This window comes from Phaseolus vulgaris, chromosome 6 (assembly GCF_000499845.2).
Source record: "Phaseolus vulgaris cultivar G19833 chromosome 6, P. vulgaris v2.0, whole genome shotgun sequence".
Taxonomy (NCBI): domain Eukaryota; kingdom Viridiplantae; phylum Streptophyta; class Magnoliopsida; order Fabales; family Fabaceae; genus Phaseolus; species Phaseolus vulgaris.
In genome coordinates, this window is record NC_023754.2 from 28,213,368 (window position 1) to 28,230,820 (window position 17,453).

The window sequence follows — 17,453 nt, forward strand, 5'->3', positions numbered from 1 at the left end:
CAAAAATAACCAACAAATTCTTGAAGTGAAACATAGGTTTTCTGTTGTTTACAACAAAACAAAAATTAATGTTAAGTATTACAACTGTTCCATAGTGTCACAGGTTAGCAGAAAAATAAAAGGGTGTTATTTCTTATGTACAGTTGAGATTGTATAATCAGACAAATGGGAAAACAATGTTACAAAAAGTTACATAGATTGGGACAAGATTGTTTGACAATGATTTCCAATTTTAAGTTTTAGATATACATTTATGTTAAAGATTGAAAATAAAAGTTTTATTATATATAATAGTTCAGTTGAAATTAAAGGAATTCCACCGTAGGAGCTTTTGTTAGATTCAAAATCGAATAGTAAAACATGTAGAGATATCCAACTTGAAAAGTTACTAAAAATCTTATGAAGACTATTTTGTCAAAATTGCCATGCTTATTCCCAAGTTGACTTTCAGATATAATTTTTCTCCCATTCACAATGAAGTGTGACAAATTAACACACAAATATAATCTGAATATCTCATGTTTATGTAATGGATTAAATTAAATTTAGAACACTAAAAGTTCCCCATCATGGAAGAAAGTGGGAAAGTTGACTTTTGTGGTGGTTGGGTCATTGGTTAGCTATGGAAAGAGAGGGTGTAACAGGACAAAACAAAGGTATTAGATGAAGCATTTCTGTTATTAGTGGTTGTGTTGTGTGAACTCTAATATAATTAATTTTACAACTTGTACTATGTTTTAATTTTGATGCTAACTTCAAAAGTTGTTGGCAAAGGAGACGGTCAAACTTCTCCATGTTTTTTTTTTGTTTTCTCTTGTATAAACCACTTGTATCCTATTTTTAACTTTATATAATTTAAATAGCTTCTTCTCTAAATTTACTAAATAAACTCTACAAGTTCCTTCACACATCTAATTCCAATTTTTTCAACTTTAAAATTTTAACTAGATTTCTTATTATTGATTATTTTTCTTTAATTTTGTGGGGAGTAGTATTCTAATTTATGAATCATATATAATAAATTTTTATTTAATTAAAATTTAAATAATATACATGTGGATAAAAGGAAGGTAGTTTAGAATGATTTTGTTGTTATTTATAAAGATAATATGCCAAATACATGTCAAACACCATATTAAAAATTGTTTGATTTTAGCTTTAAAAGATGTATCGGTGGATTAGAAGATGAAATAAGACATAAATTATTTTTAACTTCGACTCCTGATTGATGTGATACTATATTAAACATACCAGAACAAATACAAGTATTTAATTGAAAAAAAAAATGATAAGTACGACCAAACTTTTTCATTTGTTTCGATCATTTGAATTTTTTTTATAGATTATATATCATCTTTGTTAACTTCCTGGCTAATATTTTATATTTTGGATATGATAAGATATCCTTCTGCTATAATTCAGAAGAGTAGTTGTAAAACTGATCCTATGTGTGAATTGGAAGAATAATAAAGACGGAAAAAATTACAGAAAGAAAGGAGAATGATAGAAGTAAAAGAAAAATACTATAGAAGAGATTAGATTCTTAGATTGAGAAATTCTTAGATGGAAACACACCTACACATCATTCTAAAAGTTTACAACAAATGAATAAAATTAAACTTTATTTTCGCGCGTTATATAAACTCACTTTTATCATTTTTATTTTTATTTTATTTTGGAACGATTATGATTTATTCGTACAGTGTGTTACCCATGTTTACTTGTGTATTCTATTTGATTTCTCAGAGATATTATTTCGTTTCTAATAAATCTATTTTAGTCAAACACAGGGACTAAGTAATTTATGTAGTGCCAACATGATGTTTATTCGAATCACAATTCACCACGTGTACACATGTCATAATATTTTAAATATGTTGTTATTGTTTATTCAAATTTCCGAATCACAATTACCATCAGTATTAATGTAGTTATTATTGAATTTGATACGAATATCCTTATTTTGTTGGTGTCCATTATTCGTTAAATTTGACTTAATTTATCTTAATAAAAATGCTATTAGTATTTTTATGAAAAATATGACTGTGAGTGAATATTGTAAACAAATATAAAGTTAATTAAAATATATGAATTATATAAATATTTTTTACCCATTTATTTAATAATAAATTATTGAAAGAATTAATTTTTTCTGCGTTGTTTGTGTACGTTGAGATAAAAATCAGGATTACCTAATTAACTATATGATAACTTCTTAAGAATATCAAGATGTGATTCTAGAAATATGAAACTGCAAAATGAACTAAAATTGGTAAAGGGATTTTGTAAAGGACCAATGCTAATTGATAATAAACATGTTTCATATTCATAATATTACCAGTTTTAAGTATGTTTAGATTAGAATATTGTTTTATATTTCTATAATATTTTTTATTTAATCGACATTGGTTTTTTGCAGAAGATTTATTTAATGCTATTTTTCCTGACAAGTTTTTAAAATGATAGTAGTTTTAGTAGTATATCATATTCTAGTATTTTATATTTCTGATAATTTTAAAAATCATATTCTACCATTTTATATTTATTTATTATGCTTTTAATATTTTATTACAATTATGGCATAATAAAAACTGGTAAAATTAAAATATGAAAGTCGTTGTTTGACGCCATACCTTTTGAATTAGGTCAAGAAAGAAAATAAAGTGAAATTAGGTAAACTTCATTTTCTGAATAACCCATAAATGTTGTTAAATTCCGCCTTAAATGATACAAGGAGCCAGAATGTATTTCGAAATACTTTTTAAAATCTGATAATACATTTCAGAGTACTCAATTTAAAATACACATTTCTGAAAAATAAAATTAAAAATTAAGTTTTTGTGGGTATCCAACATCAATTATGTGGAGGTGCAGAATGCAATGGCCCGAGGGAAATTTACTCAGCCCACTAAAATGAAGGAATGAGTTTGGCCTTTTTCATCCCCATTTTTTCTTCTTCTTAATATTACGCCACTATTTAACACTTAATATTTCAAAATATAATATCACCTCCCACCGTTAAAATATAATATTAAATTATTAAAATAGTTCTAAAATGAAATATTATAATATTTTGTGTTGGAAAGAATACAAAAATAAAAATAAAAAATGTTTTTTAACGAACTCGTACGTCGAACGTCCGAGTTACTTCCAAAATAAATTTAAAGATCTTCTCAATCCATAACATAAATAATCTTCTAAATCAACAACATCAATGATCTTTTTGGTAATAATCTTCTAAATCAACAACATAAATAATATTCTAAATCAACAAAAATCAACAACATAAGGATATCAAGATCCGCAAACAAATATAAATAAATTTCGGATCTCTTCAATACTATTTATAACACAAACACAAAAAATCCACAACTCAACCATCCAAAAATTTAAAATGAAACACAGCGATAAATATAAATAAATTTCGGATCTCTTCAATACTATTTATAACACAAACACAAAAATCCACAACTCAACCATCCAAAAATTTAAAATGAAACACAGCGACAAATATAAATAAATTTCGGATCTCTTCAATACTATTTATAACACAAACACAAAAATCCACAACTCAACCATCCAAAAATTTAAAATGAAACACAGCGACATTCCAGATATCTAAATCAAAAAATATATAACAATCACTTTTGATTTCTTCTTCCACGAGCAAACAACATGTAGATGTCGAAATTGCCTATTTTTTTCCAATGAATTCTGAACAGTTATGGCCCATTTTTTTCCGCAACCCCAAACACTGCTCAAATTGAGTATCAGGTTCCAACTGTTTCGAAATATTAACTTCATTTGTATCAGGATAGACATATCCTTACAAAAAATTGCTTAAACTGACCGTACAAATTAGCGTTTTCATTTTTTATATTTAAAAATGCATTTTAGTTGCCAGCTCAAAATTAAAGAGAGGGGCGTAAATGAAGGGTTTTTGAGGGTGAGGTGTGTGTGTTTGAAGAAAAGCTCAAGTGTTGTAATATAAATAGTTAGGACTAAAAACAAGGCAACAAAAAAGTAATGTGCTTGGGTAATTTTAAAAAAAGTCTATATATGTATATTCAGGATTTGAAAGCACAGAATAAGAAAATAATTGCATTACATGTTTACCAGAGTGGTATGGTAATAGCGCAATATAAAGGTAAATGGACATAATATTTTAAATGTAGCAAGAGAACATATTCCTCCTACTAATTGGAGTAAAGTTGTCGACATTACAATCTCTAGAATATATCATTCACTTGCGCGCTTCAGCCTTTTTCTGCTCTTTAGCTGAAACAAATTTACAAATTAGTTTCAATTCAAGCTTTTGGATATCGAAATAGAGTTAGCAGAAGAAAGAATCAGTATTTAAAGACTTGAGAGCTAACCAGCTTTCTCTTCTTCTCTCTTTTTAGCAGCTTCTGCCCTTTGCTGACGTATAAGAGCTAAACGTTCTACAAGACACACAAATTAAATATTAATCATTCACTTCAACCTGCAAACTAATACAGCTTTTAGAACTTACCATATCAATCAAAAGTTTACATATCCAATAATAATAATACCAACAATCAAAGACAAGGCCTTAAAAGAGAAAAGGACGAACCACATAATTACAGAAACTATTTAAAATGCTATTGGTACCTAAATCTTTCTTTGCTTGATCTGTTTTCCCTTGCTCTTGCAGCCTCATGTAGCGCTCATGGGCTCTCTGTTTCTCTAGCTCCTCTCTGCAAACAGATGGGAAATTTAAATATGTTAAGAAAAAATGTTTCAGAAGTTTCACATTCAATATTCCCACAAAGATAGGAATTGAAACAACTAGACGAAAGAATGTTCTGCACCCTCTTTAACAATAAGCAAAACACTCTTTTTGAAGTGCATATTGTGTAACCCCTGCCCTTGTTGATAATATTACAAGTTATAGAATACTACAAGTTTTGTCTCCCTTCTGTGTTCCTTTGCAGTTAGGGTGGTGGAATTGTGGATTCGTAGCAAGATCACCAGGGAAGATTATGAAATTGACAAACTCCAGATATTCTGCTAATTGCCCTGGAGGTCAGGTTGCACAATGCGGAAAAAACATGAGTTTGGAGTGCCCCAAATCAACTCTCTCCACAGCAGGGTACTGGCTTTTCTCCCATATTTTTTAACTTAATTTTGAATCCATACCTCTGTTTTCTTTCTTGTTTGTGTTCGACTTCAGGGGAAGCATTTACTCTGCTCTCTCAGTGCGTTGAGCTTTCAGTTCAAGCTCATCACTTTCTGTTTGTTAACAAATATACCCCTAAATACTATGTTTGTTATTATCTCTTATTTCACTTGGGGTGGTGGCGTAGGGAGGTTATTTGTTGGAGCCCCGTCAAAGATCTGTGATGGAGGCTTGGGATGTTTGTGTTGCCATATAGGAGGGTTCGGCTTGTGGCTCTATGTCATGATAATTTTAGCTAATGTATTGTGAGTTAATGACCAATTAGTCAAAACCTTATTCGTTTTCAATTTAATTCTAATTATTCTTCAAATGCTAGGTAGGATCTCATTTTGAGAACTCCCCCTGTCCAATTTTAAACAACAAGCAAAAGAAAAAGTAGCTAACCTTTCACGCCTTGAAAGTTCTGTTGTTTTTCCAACCTGCATCCACAAGAACACAGCATTATTTTTCCAACCTCTATAAAGAAGTCTATAAGAAGACTGAAAAGGGAAAGCTGAACTCACATCAACATCTCTAGCTTTCACACTCTTTGGCTTCACCAAGTTAGGATTTTCAATCTCAATAATCCCTTGAGTACCCTTTTTCTTCTGCATACATTACATATAAAGAATCAGTAAACTTAGTTAGGATGGGGAAGATCATATAAAGAAACAAATTTTCTAAAAAATTAAAAATTCAATCCATCAGTAATAGCTGCAAAATACTAACTGAGGTTTCTTCTTCAGATTCTTCTCCAGATTCATCCCCAGATGCTTCCTCGGATTCTTCCTCTACGTGTTCAGCTTCTTTCTAATAAGTTGTAAAGATAAAAAAAAAAAATTATAAAGAATATGGAGAACAAATTAATCCATGTCATGTGAATATAAAAATTAATGGTACCATAGATACTCTATGGAAAGAAAAACATTAGTGTGCAAGTGATCACGTGTCTGTGCTATGAGAGAGAGGTGCAAAATGAAGAGGAATGGATGCAGAAGAAAACCTGTTTAAAAGTTCGAGGACGGTGAGAGGTTCCAGCAACTGCAGTAGTCAAAAACAACATTTAAGAATTTTGAAAGTGCTTTTTTTATTCCATCATTACGAAATATCATTTTTCTGTTTCCTTTCTTGTGAGGGGTAGGGGGCAAAAAGAGTGGTGGTATCAACAAGAATCTTTCAGCAAAGTTTCAAAATAAAGGAATTGGCATAGAATTTAAAAATAGTAATCCCTCCACAAATTATTAGCATACTGGACCATACCTACAACGAAATTACCAGCATTTAATTTCCCAGTATGTGGCAATGTGACTATCTCGTACAAAAAAAGATACTAGAAAGAAAAGGCATCTGGCATTGAGCTAAGATATAATTTTACAAGCAATCACAGGGTTCAACAAATAAAAATGTCATTTTCTTCCTCTGCAAGTATCCTATGTAAGACCTACAATCAGTGTAAAACTCTAGAGCATTCTGCCCAATGTCTCAGTCCCACATCTACGATCCAAACCCTTTCTTCACAATATCCATTTTATAAATGTAATGTTAACAAACTCTTGAAAAAAAAACGAAATCTCAAAACAATTCCACAAACATATCTGTAAGTTATAGTCCACAATAAAGAGGGAGAGAACGTCCTCATTTGGGATATAGCCCAAATATAAACTCACTGAAAGCACACCAAAATGACAACCTCAGAAAATTAAAACGGCAATTAGTACTTATTTTCTCCATAAGCATTCATGAAGCAGTGGTTACCATTCCCTCCCACCATAAAAAACATACAATTTTCCCTGTTCATCTAAGGCTCTGAATCGTGTCTATTTACAGTTGCAATCACTTCAAAGCTTCAGGGGGGAAATCAAACAAACCGGCACGATACTCAACAGTTATTAATCCTAATAAATAAACAGTAATAGAAATTCATTTGAAACAAAAACAGATATCCAGAGTCCCCAACCAGGGAGTCTCTCCAGATCTAACAATCCCAAAAAATTACATATCCACACCAAAACAATCATGCACCACCGTCATCCCATTCTGCACAAAAACAACAACAACAAAATAACCCCTAATAGCTCACAAACATATTTCACAACAACAAAAAACTATTTCATCAAGGTGATAAGTTGAGAGAAGAAAACAAAAAGATGCCCACAAAGAAAAGGTTACAACAATTCAAATTTAAAGGCCAGAGACGTAAACTTTCGCAGGAAATTATAAAAGAGACTCACGGAGATCTTCCGGGGTCGAGAACTGGCGGCGACCGGTGGGCTTGCTTTTGTATTTTCCTCTTCCCATCTTATCGTTCAATTGCACCCACGCTACGCTACAATTTTCGAATCAAATTCTTCTTCCTTCTGCTATATTATGAGATTAAAGTTTGACAACAACAACAACAAAAAGAAGATGCACTCTCTTCCCCTTTATTCCAAATTCCAAAAACCCTAGTTAAACTCCACATAAATTATGGAAGATATTATACATATCAATATATATTTATATCAATATATTATACATATAATATATAATATAAGACACAAATTTCACTATTGACTTTTTATTTTTTATTTTTTGTCCTCGTGCCTTATTTTTAGGGTCCGTAATCTTTTTTTGAGAAAATATAGGAGTTGACCCAATGATAGTATTGGGCTAAATCCAATGGGCCATTTGGGCCCAACCGCTACAGCACCGTGATCTTCAACCTAAACCTAAATTCCCTTTTCTCTCTCTTTCCGCCCTCTATCAGCGAATTGAATCCAACAAGCGTCGAAGCTCAAGAATTGAATTGAATTTCTTTAGCTCCAGTAAGTGCACAAAGTTTTCTCTTTAAATTGGTTTAAATTTCAGTTTTTTGTTTAATTGTAATTTTACATGAAACGGGGGAAATTTTCTGACTTTTTATACCTCTGTTTTTTTACCCGTTATTGTCTATTTTACACTCATGTGTGCTCAAATTTCAAAATGAATTTCAATAATCTGGCCTTTGCATATAAAATGTTTGATGAAATGTGTTTGCTGGTAGAGAGGTTGCAAATTGGAAGAAGATGAAAAAGGGAGTTCATCCACAGAAGCAATGGATATCTTATGTTACACAAACGGGTAGGTTGATGCATGTGATGATGACAAAGATACACCCTGTTGGGAAAGTCTACCACTTCCGTGCTAAGCGTCAAATGGCTGAGAGTTTAGGACAGATTGCTAAGTTCAGACGCCGCTTTGGTCTAGAAAATCAAGCGGCCAATGAAAAATGACATTTCAGTGAGCAAAAGGAACTTTGGCTTTTTATTTCATGCTAGTTGGAGGAGAATAACAGGGAAATAGGTGATATACTCTCAAGCAGGTTTTTTTGTAGCATTCAACATGTCTAGTTAAACTGCAGAAATGTCTCCTTCTTTAGTTCATATTAAGTGATATTTTAAGAAGTTGATATTTGAATGTGGGTTTATTAATGCAAATTCAATCTGGGGATCTTGTTGGCTCTTTTGGATATTACTGAAAGAGAAATTTATTGCTGGGAACTAGGTTACCTCGACGTTTATGTTGAAGGATCAAATTGCTAGTTTGAATTGAACAACGGTATCTACTGATTGTTTAGTTCATTAGTATAAATCATCTCTGAAACAACCATCAGCAGTGTGCCTCTTTAAATTTGTTCATACTTTTTAGTTTGTGATTTGCTCTCTATTATCTGCATTATTTTTGTTAACAAGTTTTAGAGAATTTCAAGAACATTATCATGCTACAACGCCTTTAATCTTGCATGTTTTAGTTAGACACTAACATTCCATAATTGACAATGGAGGAAAATATAAATTGTCATTTATATAGTAGGATAAGTTTCCTGCAGCAGAATATGATTTAGGTCTAGTATCAAGTCAAATTCAAATTCAGCTTATGCACCAAAATAATATATCATCAACAATTTTTATTCTCTCGTGATACTTGAAGCTATTTTATCTTTACCTAGCCACTTCAAATACTTCTGTTTGTTTCTGAACCAATATTTGAGTAGACTGTGCATTATCCTCATGTTTTTCCCGTTCTGTAAAGAAAATTAGCATGTCAAGAACATTTATAGCAATTTAGTAATTAAGGTAGCAATAATCAGTGAGGAAAATAGAAGGAGAACAAACCAAATATGATATAGTAAACTGCGAAAATTAGAGTTATCTGTTACAGTCTCTACCTGCAATGATACAGGTGTAACATCATCTACACGATTCTTTGAAATAAAAGTTTTTGCTTTGCTTTGGTTTCAAACCTTATATTCATAAGCTGCTATGACAGTTACTTGCTTTTTTAGAGGTGAATTAAGATTAAAATCTCTACCAGAAGTGACCATATCTCGTAAGTACTCTCATTTTCATCTGATGAAAAATTAAAATCTCAGGAGCACAAAATTCCCCATTGAACGAGCATAGTAGTTTTCATGGATTCTTTTTGGTGAAATTTAACTGATTCAAGGGCTGTCGAATTTTGACAAAGTTCCTCTTTCGTCTGGGTACATAAAGAGTTTTAGTTTTGCCATGACTGGATAATAGTAGGAAATAATGGAAGTTATTTTCAGATATTATTTTTTTAAAATATTAATTTATAAACAAGTGAAAACAAAACTTTGTAGATAGTAATTAACTATAAATTATTAAATAATTGACCATAAATATTATTCCTGAAAAAGATAAATAATAACATTTTATAAAAAAATTCTAACTATCATATAAGTATAGACACCGAACACGACTGCAACGGATCGTGCGCCATTCCTCCATGAGAAAATTCAGACATGATGTTTGTGGACATCTTTATTCAATATGGCATTTTTAACATTATTTTATTCTTCTCTTAAAAGTTGTATAGTTTTAAGTCTATAAATAATACACTTGATAACACCTTATTTTTGTTTAAAATTTCTCCAAAATTATTATTTTCAAATCCTGTTTAGAATCTCAACTTTGTTGACATAATATTAATTATTACATTAAGTATTATCTATATAAAATTTGAAAGTTTCATCACAGTTTTATTACGGTAGGAAAAAATATATATATTTAAACTACCATATTATCTAACGTATCAAAACAGTGACAACAGGAGATTGTTCCTTTATTATCAAATTTATAGTTATCCTTTCAAAGTTCAAGCAATTAGTTTTTATTTACTTAGTTGATTGTTGATTAAGCTTCGCTTCGAGATTTTTAACATATTCTCGAAACTACGTCTAGTTTCTTATTCTCTACTATATCGACAATATATGACCGACATGTACATATAACCTGAAGACCGATATTTTATATGTTTCGAGATCAAACTTGCTTTCATTAGTAATACATTTAAATGGAATTAATATTACTTATTGTGAAACAATTAAATTTTCATAAATTTACATTCAATAGAAAAAATAAGAACAAATGTATTTAAATAAAAATACAACTTCAATATTTTAAAGGAATCTATAAATATTTACATAATATTAATAGAATGGTTGATTTAGTAGTTAAAAGTATACTAGGTTTCAATTTAGTTCTAAAACTCATAAATCAAAATAAAAATCGTAAAAATAACTTTTATAATCCGCATTCTTCCTTCATTTCAAGTAAGTGATTACATGTTATTCTTAAAATGCAATTCAGTCCACGTTTATTACCATTAAAATACAATTTAGTATATACATAACATTTATAGTCTAAATAGAACAAGATATACACTTTCAAAGCATTCAATCTATAATATTCCCATTCATCCCTCGATAACTACAATCGATTATAACACTGTCCAATGTAACAGTTCATCCTTTCTTTTTCTAGTGCCTGAATTTTCACATTGGGAAATATAACAATGTTCCGATCAGTAAGCCTACCAAGCTAAGATTACAATTACACTAAGAAAAGGATCACCGGAATGGCCGGGCTAGAGCAAAATATGCATCTGGATTTGTTGACATTAATAACTCTACCACGATAACCTTTTCTGGGAAGGACACCTTGAGACCTGGTTCAATGATACCTGCTTGGGAAAATCCAGGAAAACGGTTAGCAGCTTCAATAGCAGGTTACGCTAAAACATAAAGTATGAAGAGCGATTAATGTCTACCTGGGGAAAGCTTTTTTCCTCTATACAGCTCCTTTGCTAAAGGATTAGCAGCCCAATGATTGACAGCCACCCGGCTCAAAGGTTGAAAACCAACTATCTTCCCCTCGCTTGAGAAAACCACCTAAATTTCAAACAATTGCATGGGAAGAAACATCAACAAATGCAGTATAGTATTAAGGGTCTCTAGACAAAATTGCAAATATACAGACTACATTGAACAATACAAACCAAACATGACACATTACACATGAAATTAAATTCTAATCTTTAGTCATGCCTTTGCAACTAAAAAGCATGCAAGCCAAAGGTGAATCTTATTAATTATAATATTCAGAAATTCTGGAGTACCTGGTAACTAGCAATGTCCTGTATGGGCACTTTAGCATCTGCGTTTATGTTCTCTGAAGAAGTAGAAAGAGTATCGGCATCTTCAACTCTCAAGTAAGCTGGCAATTCTCCAATCCAGACACCAAAATCATCTTCCACCTTAATTTCATCCGACCAGCCAAAAGTGTTTTTTACCTTAGTAATAGCTAACACGCAATACTCTCCCAACTATCCATGAAAAAGATCCAAAAAAGGGATTCTTAGAAAGAAGTTCAAACAGTACCAATATGCTAGGAGAAACTCAGAAAAAACCTACTAAAAATTACCTATAACCTTTGTACTAAAGATTCAGTGTTGCAATATTGGAAAGTAAACAGTTTCCAATATAACAAAAGGGGACAAAGCCAGTGGAAAAATGCAAACGGATTTTCAATATTATAACTTATAAAGATCAATCCATTTCCAATGACAAGTCTTTTTCCGTACTGTGTTTTCATTGTGTCAAACATGGCATTCAGGCTATAAGACTGGCCATCACTATAATTACATAAAATATAAAATAATAAAAGAAAAAAAACGATAGATTGCACACCTTTGTTGCATCCAAAAAGTCGTGCATGGAAACCTTGACATGGGATGATGGGAGAGATCTATGTTCTACTGATTGCTTTCTTTCCTTGCATAACCAAGGCAAACAAAATTGACCAAGAGCACTAATTGCTACAAGAAATATGCCACTTGCAAGGGTAACTGACAACAATTTAGGAAAAGAATTCCCCTACAGAAAAATAAATAAATAAAAAACAATTAAATAATGTAGTCTGTTTGACAATCATTTATAAAACCGATTAGTAAGCAGAAAATATAACTAACGAAAAGAATTCAATGTGAACTATGTGTTTTATGAGTACAAGAAAACTATATCTTCGGCATTTATATCAGCATCAGCAACTGGTTAAGTTTCAACGCAGTTCTTCCTGTAAAGAAAATATGATATTTCCCTCTTTTGGTCCTCAAAAATGGAAGCCACTAAATAAAGTTATTTTTCTAAAAATTTACAGGAATTGGAAAACAGTATATTCTCACATTTGGAACATTCTGCATGATATTGAACAAGAATGTTATTGGAAGACTAAATATATAGAAAGACATTTTCATGTAGTTTCGCTTTCCTCTCCAACAATTTGATACCCTTTTCTGGACCCTTTGGCAAGTGTGGCAGCCACAACACCAGTACAGTTTCCATAGATTTTATAATAACACAAAAGACCAAGTCTTGTAAATGCTAAATTTGTGATTTGAAGAAGATAAAAGGTACGATAGATTACTCTTTTATTGGGCACATGGGCAAACTTAGCAGCCTCACCACAGGACAATTGCTTATCAGGTAGCGAATAAGGATCAACATAATAGATATCAAGTGTTTCAGCCAACTGAACCTGCAATATTGATCAACTTACAACTGAATGACATCTATACATGATATTAATGACAGTTACCACAAACTTAAAGTCACACAAGTACAACCCTTTCTATAGTGTAGATGTATATGCAACAAGTATTTCTAAATAAACAGTGTGCAATAAATAAGTATTTAGAAACAGAAACCACACTCAAACTTACCAAACAAAACAGAAATTGGCACATGTAATGGGCCCTATCTATTTAGAAATTTCTCTTCAATTGTCCATGCCTCCAATGAGAAATCCCTTTATATAATTTAAAAGTCTGAACAAGGATCACCTAATTGTCCATGTTCCTCTTTTTTATATATATCAACTTGTGCATCTTAAGGAATCAAATGTTGTCAGTTGTCAAGAGACTAAGGGGTTCTCGGTTTGCCTTCCCTTCACTCTTCTTTTTCAAAAAAAAAAATCGATATTTAATGTTAACCATTTGCAACTTTTTGTTTGTTTGTTTGCCTATTACTTTTCTTTTCCCAACAAATTGTTGCAACTAGCTTTAAAAAAATAATAATTTAAAGAGAAAATTCAGATGAAGTTATATTTGGGGTTTAATGTTTTGATGTGACATATTTTAAGAACTCGCTTTGAACCCTTATGGTCCAATTGTAGCCAACGGCCAGGTTTGAAGTGGTTAAGGCATACTACCCTTTGTCTATCTAACAACTCAGGTGAGAAGCGAGGAGGCTGCCCACCATTCAAACAAGAATATTGAGCCAAAACAATCTTATTTTCCTGTCATTTGAATAAAACTGAAGACAAGAATAAAGCCCACAAACTATTCTTAAGTATTTTGAGACACAGGTCCCAACATTTAAAAATAAAAGTTAACACTAAAAATAAGGAAAAGAAAAAATACCATTTGAGAGTGGGTCAAAAGAACTTCCCACCTATTATTCCCTGCAGACTTCTTCCAGCCTTCAATTTTGGCATCTCCCATTATCTTGGTGTCAATTTCTAACCGATATGCAGGTACATACTCACTTGCCCAAGCACTGAAATCAGAACCACCAATTTTCTCTAACTTTTCATAACATGATGGGTTCCACCAATGCCCCGACTTAATTTTCACAGTCTTGAAGCCATCCTTCATTAAATTATAGTTATCCAATAGACTCCTAGCATTTTCAACTATCTCGTCTTCAAATAATTTGGATAAAATAACAGCTGAGTCTTTTGATTGTACACTTTCAGGCTTTCGAAACCAGTGAAAGAAGCCACTTTTATTACCACCTAGTGTTTTATCAAGAAATTGTGATTGAGTGCTTTGAAGTGCAGACATGCAGATCGCTTCCGCAATCACAGAGATAAGATAGTCACAAGACGAGCTGAGAGAAAAAGATGCAGGAACCTGCTCATATGAAATGCATAAAAGAACTCAACGCATCAGTATCAGGTCCACCTGCAGGACAGACATTATAATATGACATTACAATTTACAAAAGTAACGAAGATACCAAAACTCACAAAATATTCCAAATAAACGACAAGTTACAAACCTCCCTTGGTGTTTCAAGATCCTCCATCTTGCGTTCCTCTCCTGGCTGAAAGACGTTCAGGTCATAGCTCCAAATCTGCTGCAAAACTACTTGCCGAAAGGTCATAGCAAGTATATTCTTAGACCCAGAGCCAGAAAATACATCTCTAGGAATAGACTTCCTGAGCTTAGCAGCTCTTTCTTTGACTTTCCTAGCAGGTAAGAACTGTCAAAACAACAAGCTTTGAAATTCAATCCTCAAATTTCATCGCCACAAGATCCCAACAAAGATAACATACATGATTCACACCAAAACATTTCAATAAACGAAATTACAAACATATCCCGCAATTGCAGCTTAACACATATAAGCACCTAAAAAATGTCCACATCACAGCTTCCTGGTTACAACATACACCACTTTTATTTTTTTGCTTAAAGAAAGGTATCTCAATGGCCAGAAGCCAAGAGACTAATTTCCCAAGAGGTAGAAGAGATCACTGAATAGAGTTCTACTATATCTCCCAACAAAATTTTTGCTATCAGAGTCGGCATGCGTAAGAAGCCTCTAGTGAATCTACCAACTGTGCTTTTTACCTTGGTGATATAACAACATACACGAGGTTTCATCCCTAATGCACTCGTAGCTCGATATATACAAAATTATAATCTAGTTTGGATAATTTTTCCATAAATACTTGTAGAAGAAGAAAATAAAAATGTAAATGAGTGTTTGAACAAATTTCTCCAAAAGCACTTCTAAGAGAAAAATGTAAAAGAAAAATGAAATGAACCTCTCCATAACTAAAATTAGCCTATGCAATAGTTAATTTGTAGAAGCCCTCACATATAACTTCTTTAAATTCTCGTTTTCAACTAAAGCATAAGCTAATTTTAACTTGTGAAAAAACTCATTTCATTTTTTTCTTCTTATCTTTCTCTCCATAAGTATTTATGGAGAAGTTTCTCTAACCAGATTCAAATCAACTTTGCACTTAACTTATATAGAAATTATCCCATCTAACTTTTCTACAAGGTGAACTACGTAAGTTGATTTTACCATAGAGAAAAACTATTGGTTTTACCTTCTTTTATTTTCTTTTTCGTAAACAACTATGACCAAGTAACAGAACCTAAGTACAAACATCACGTTGTGCCGTAACGAAAAGAGTTTCATTTTCAATTCAGTCACGCGCACCCGCAATACAGTAAATCGATTAATAAAATCTAAAAGAACATAGTAGTGTGCTTTGACAGAAACCACCGTTCGTTTCTTTCTGATAAAACATTTTTGAAAACATTTATCACTCCCTTTCAAATTTCACGAAACGAAGCGCAGAAAATGAGAATGAACGAACCAGCCGAGTGGAGACAGTGGCGCGGTCGCCTGAAGGAGCAGGGAAGACAGTTTCGACGACCATGGCCTCCATGCCGGCGTCGATGTGGTCGGAGGCAACCTGTCCGCCGTCGGCGGCCGACGCTGTCAAAGCTTGCTGGAAATCGACGGTTCCAACGAGAGTGAGCTGAGACAAGTCGTTTTCGTAGGTTCTGACGCATGGGAGGTTCTTGCCGTCGGAGTCCGCTATGGCTTGGAGCACTTGCTGCTCCGTCACCGGAATGCTTTTGGGAGAAGAGCAGGAGAGGGCAAAGACGGAATTTCTGGAGTTGTTGAAGTGCAGAGTTGGTGAGGAATGGGTGTGGGGGAGAACAACTGAAAACAGTGAGGAAGCGGCCATTGCCATTGTCATCGCTTCAGTAACGATCGTTTCACCTTCCTTGGCTCTTATCGAGATTCAACGTAATATTACGTTATGGACTATTGGGCCCGTCTTCAAAAGTTAACCCATTGTGGCCCAAACAAAAGTTCTTCTTACAATTTGTGAGCTGTACTAATTAAATTAGGAAAATTCTTCCTGCACCCCTATATTTTTCTTCCTGCATCCCCACAAGATTGCGCAAAGACACAACTGTCCCTATATAAAACTGTACATTTATTTTTTTTGCATTCCGGATTATGAAATCTGGTAAATTTTTGGATTTGCGCTTCCGGTAAAATTTTGGATTGGCGCGTCCGGTAATCTCTTGGATTGGTGCTTCTGGTAGTACATGAATGTCAGTGTTAATCCAAAATAAAAAAATGCAAAACATCTATAATTGAAAAAATCATTATGGATCTGTGAATCCATAATTCAAAATATGCATTCTGGATTCAGAATCCATAATTGAAAAAAATCATTTTGGATCCACCAATCTGTAATAGAAATTAGGCTTCCAGATTCAACAATCTAAAAATCAACAATTTATGCAAACTTTGCTTTCAAAACATCCCATCATTCAAAAAGCAACATGATTCACTTCCGGATTGATGAATCCGTAACACACTCCCAAATTCCAAATTCAAATAATAGGGGAAGGTCAGTTTCAAAATTTATAAAATTATGAGATGCATAAAGAAAAATGTAAGGGTACAAGAAGAAACTGCCATTAAAATAAATTAAATTATAGAATTGAGCTACATGCCTATCATTGTAAGAACAACATGGTAAATGTTTTCTCTTCCTACACACACCCCCACAATTTCTTAACACACCCCTAATATTTCAAAATGGCCATTTTATCCTTTTTAAAGTAATTTACCTCTCTACATTTTTTTTCAAAACACGCTTTCTAAATTCATGAAATACATTTTGGAACATGTTTTCTATAATAGGATAATATTTTCAAAATGAAATATTTGAAATACATTCTTAAAAGCTTTCTGGAACAAGATTTCTATAACAATTTTTTGAGAATGTATATAATACCTTACATAATACGTTTTCCAAAATGAATTTCCATAACAAGTTTTCTAAAATAAGCAATTATTTGCTCTTCTTCTTCCTCTGTAGTATTCTCCTTCTTTTCTTCTTGTGTTGTA

At 32.4% G+C, this 17,453-nt stretch overlaps 3 protein-coding genes across 3 annotated transcripts; 1 reads left to right on the top strand and 2 right to left on the bottom strand.

Annotated features, from left to right (window-relative positions):
* Window positions 1-4,037: 4,037 nt before the first annotated feature.
* Window positions 4,038-7,760, bottom strand: LOC137832538 (uncharacterized). Its single transcript, XM_068640742.1, has 8 exons — window positions 7,411-7,760; window positions 6,183-6,220; window positions 5,909-5,989; window positions 5,704-5,787; window positions 5,585-5,619; window positions 4,633-4,718; window positions 4,377-4,442; window positions 4,038-4,278 (listed from the first exon to the last, which is right to left on the bottom strand). The coding sequence occupies exons 1-8, from the start codon at window positions 7,475-7,477 to the stop codon at window positions 4,244-4,246; spliced, it is 492 nt and encodes a 163-aa protein (XP_068496843.1). The 5' UTR covers window positions 7,478-7,760; the 3' UTR covers window positions 4,038-4,243.
* Window positions 7,761-7,858: 98 nt separating this feature from the next.
* LOC137832539 (uncharacterized) lies at window positions 7,859-8,806 on the top strand. Its single transcript, XM_068640743.1, has 2 exons — window positions 7,859-7,983; window positions 8,204-8,806. Exon 2 carries the CDS (start codon window positions 8,224-8,226, stop codon window positions 8,428-8,430), a length of 207 nt encoding a protein of 68 aa, XP_068496844.1. The 5' UTR covers window positions 7,859-7,983; window positions 8,204-8,223; the 3' UTR covers window positions 8,431-8,806.
* Window positions 8,807-10,879: 2,073 nt separating this feature from the next.
* LOC137832540 (uncharacterized) lies at window positions 10,880-16,316 on the bottom strand. The gene is made up of 8 exons (XM_068640745.1): window positions 15,895-16,316; window positions 14,559-14,762; window positions 13,919-14,410; window positions 12,925-13,035; window positions 12,189-12,374; window positions 11,618-11,824; window positions 11,270-11,390; window positions 10,880-11,182 (listed from the first exon to the last, which is right to left on the bottom strand). Exons 1-8 carry the CDS (start codon window positions 16,282-16,284, stop codon window positions 11,070-11,072), a joined length of 1,824 nt encoding a protein of 607 aa, XP_068496846.1. The 5' UTR covers window positions 16,285-16,316; the 3' UTR covers window positions 10,880-11,069.
* Window positions 16,317-17,453: the final 1,137 nt, after the last annotated feature.

Bases quoted from the DNA above. Each gene is read 5' to 3' on its own strand.
- LOC137832538 (XM_068640742.1), bottom strand. From the start codon at position 7,477: ATGGGAAGAGGAAAATACAAAAGCAAGCCCACCGGTCGCCGCCAGTTC. The intron at 5,620-5,703 runs GTGAGTTCAGCT...TTGTGGATGCAG, and splicing joins TGAAAGCTAGAGATGTTGAT to GTTGGAAAAACAACAGAACT. The intron at 4,443-4,632 runs GTACCAATAGCA...TGTGTCTTGTAG, and splicing joins TCAAGCAAAGAAAGATTTAG to AACGTTTAGCTCTTATACGT.
- LOC137832539 (XM_068640743.1), top strand. From the start codon at position 8,224: ATGAAAAAGGGAGTTCATCCACAGAAGCAATGGATATCTTATGTTACA.
- LOC137832540 (XM_068640745.1), bottom strand. From the start codon at position 16,284: ATGACAATGGCAATGGCCGCTTCCTCACTGTTTTCAGTTGTTCTCCCC. The intron at 14,763-15,894 runs GTTCGTTCATTC...TTGTTTTGACAG, and splicing joins CCACTGTCTCCACTCGGCTG to TTCTTACCTGCTAGGAAAGT. The intron at 11,391-11,617 runs GTACTCCAGAAT...TTTGAAATTTAG, and splicing joins AGGACATTGCTAGTTACCAG to GTGGTTTTCTCAAGCGAGGG.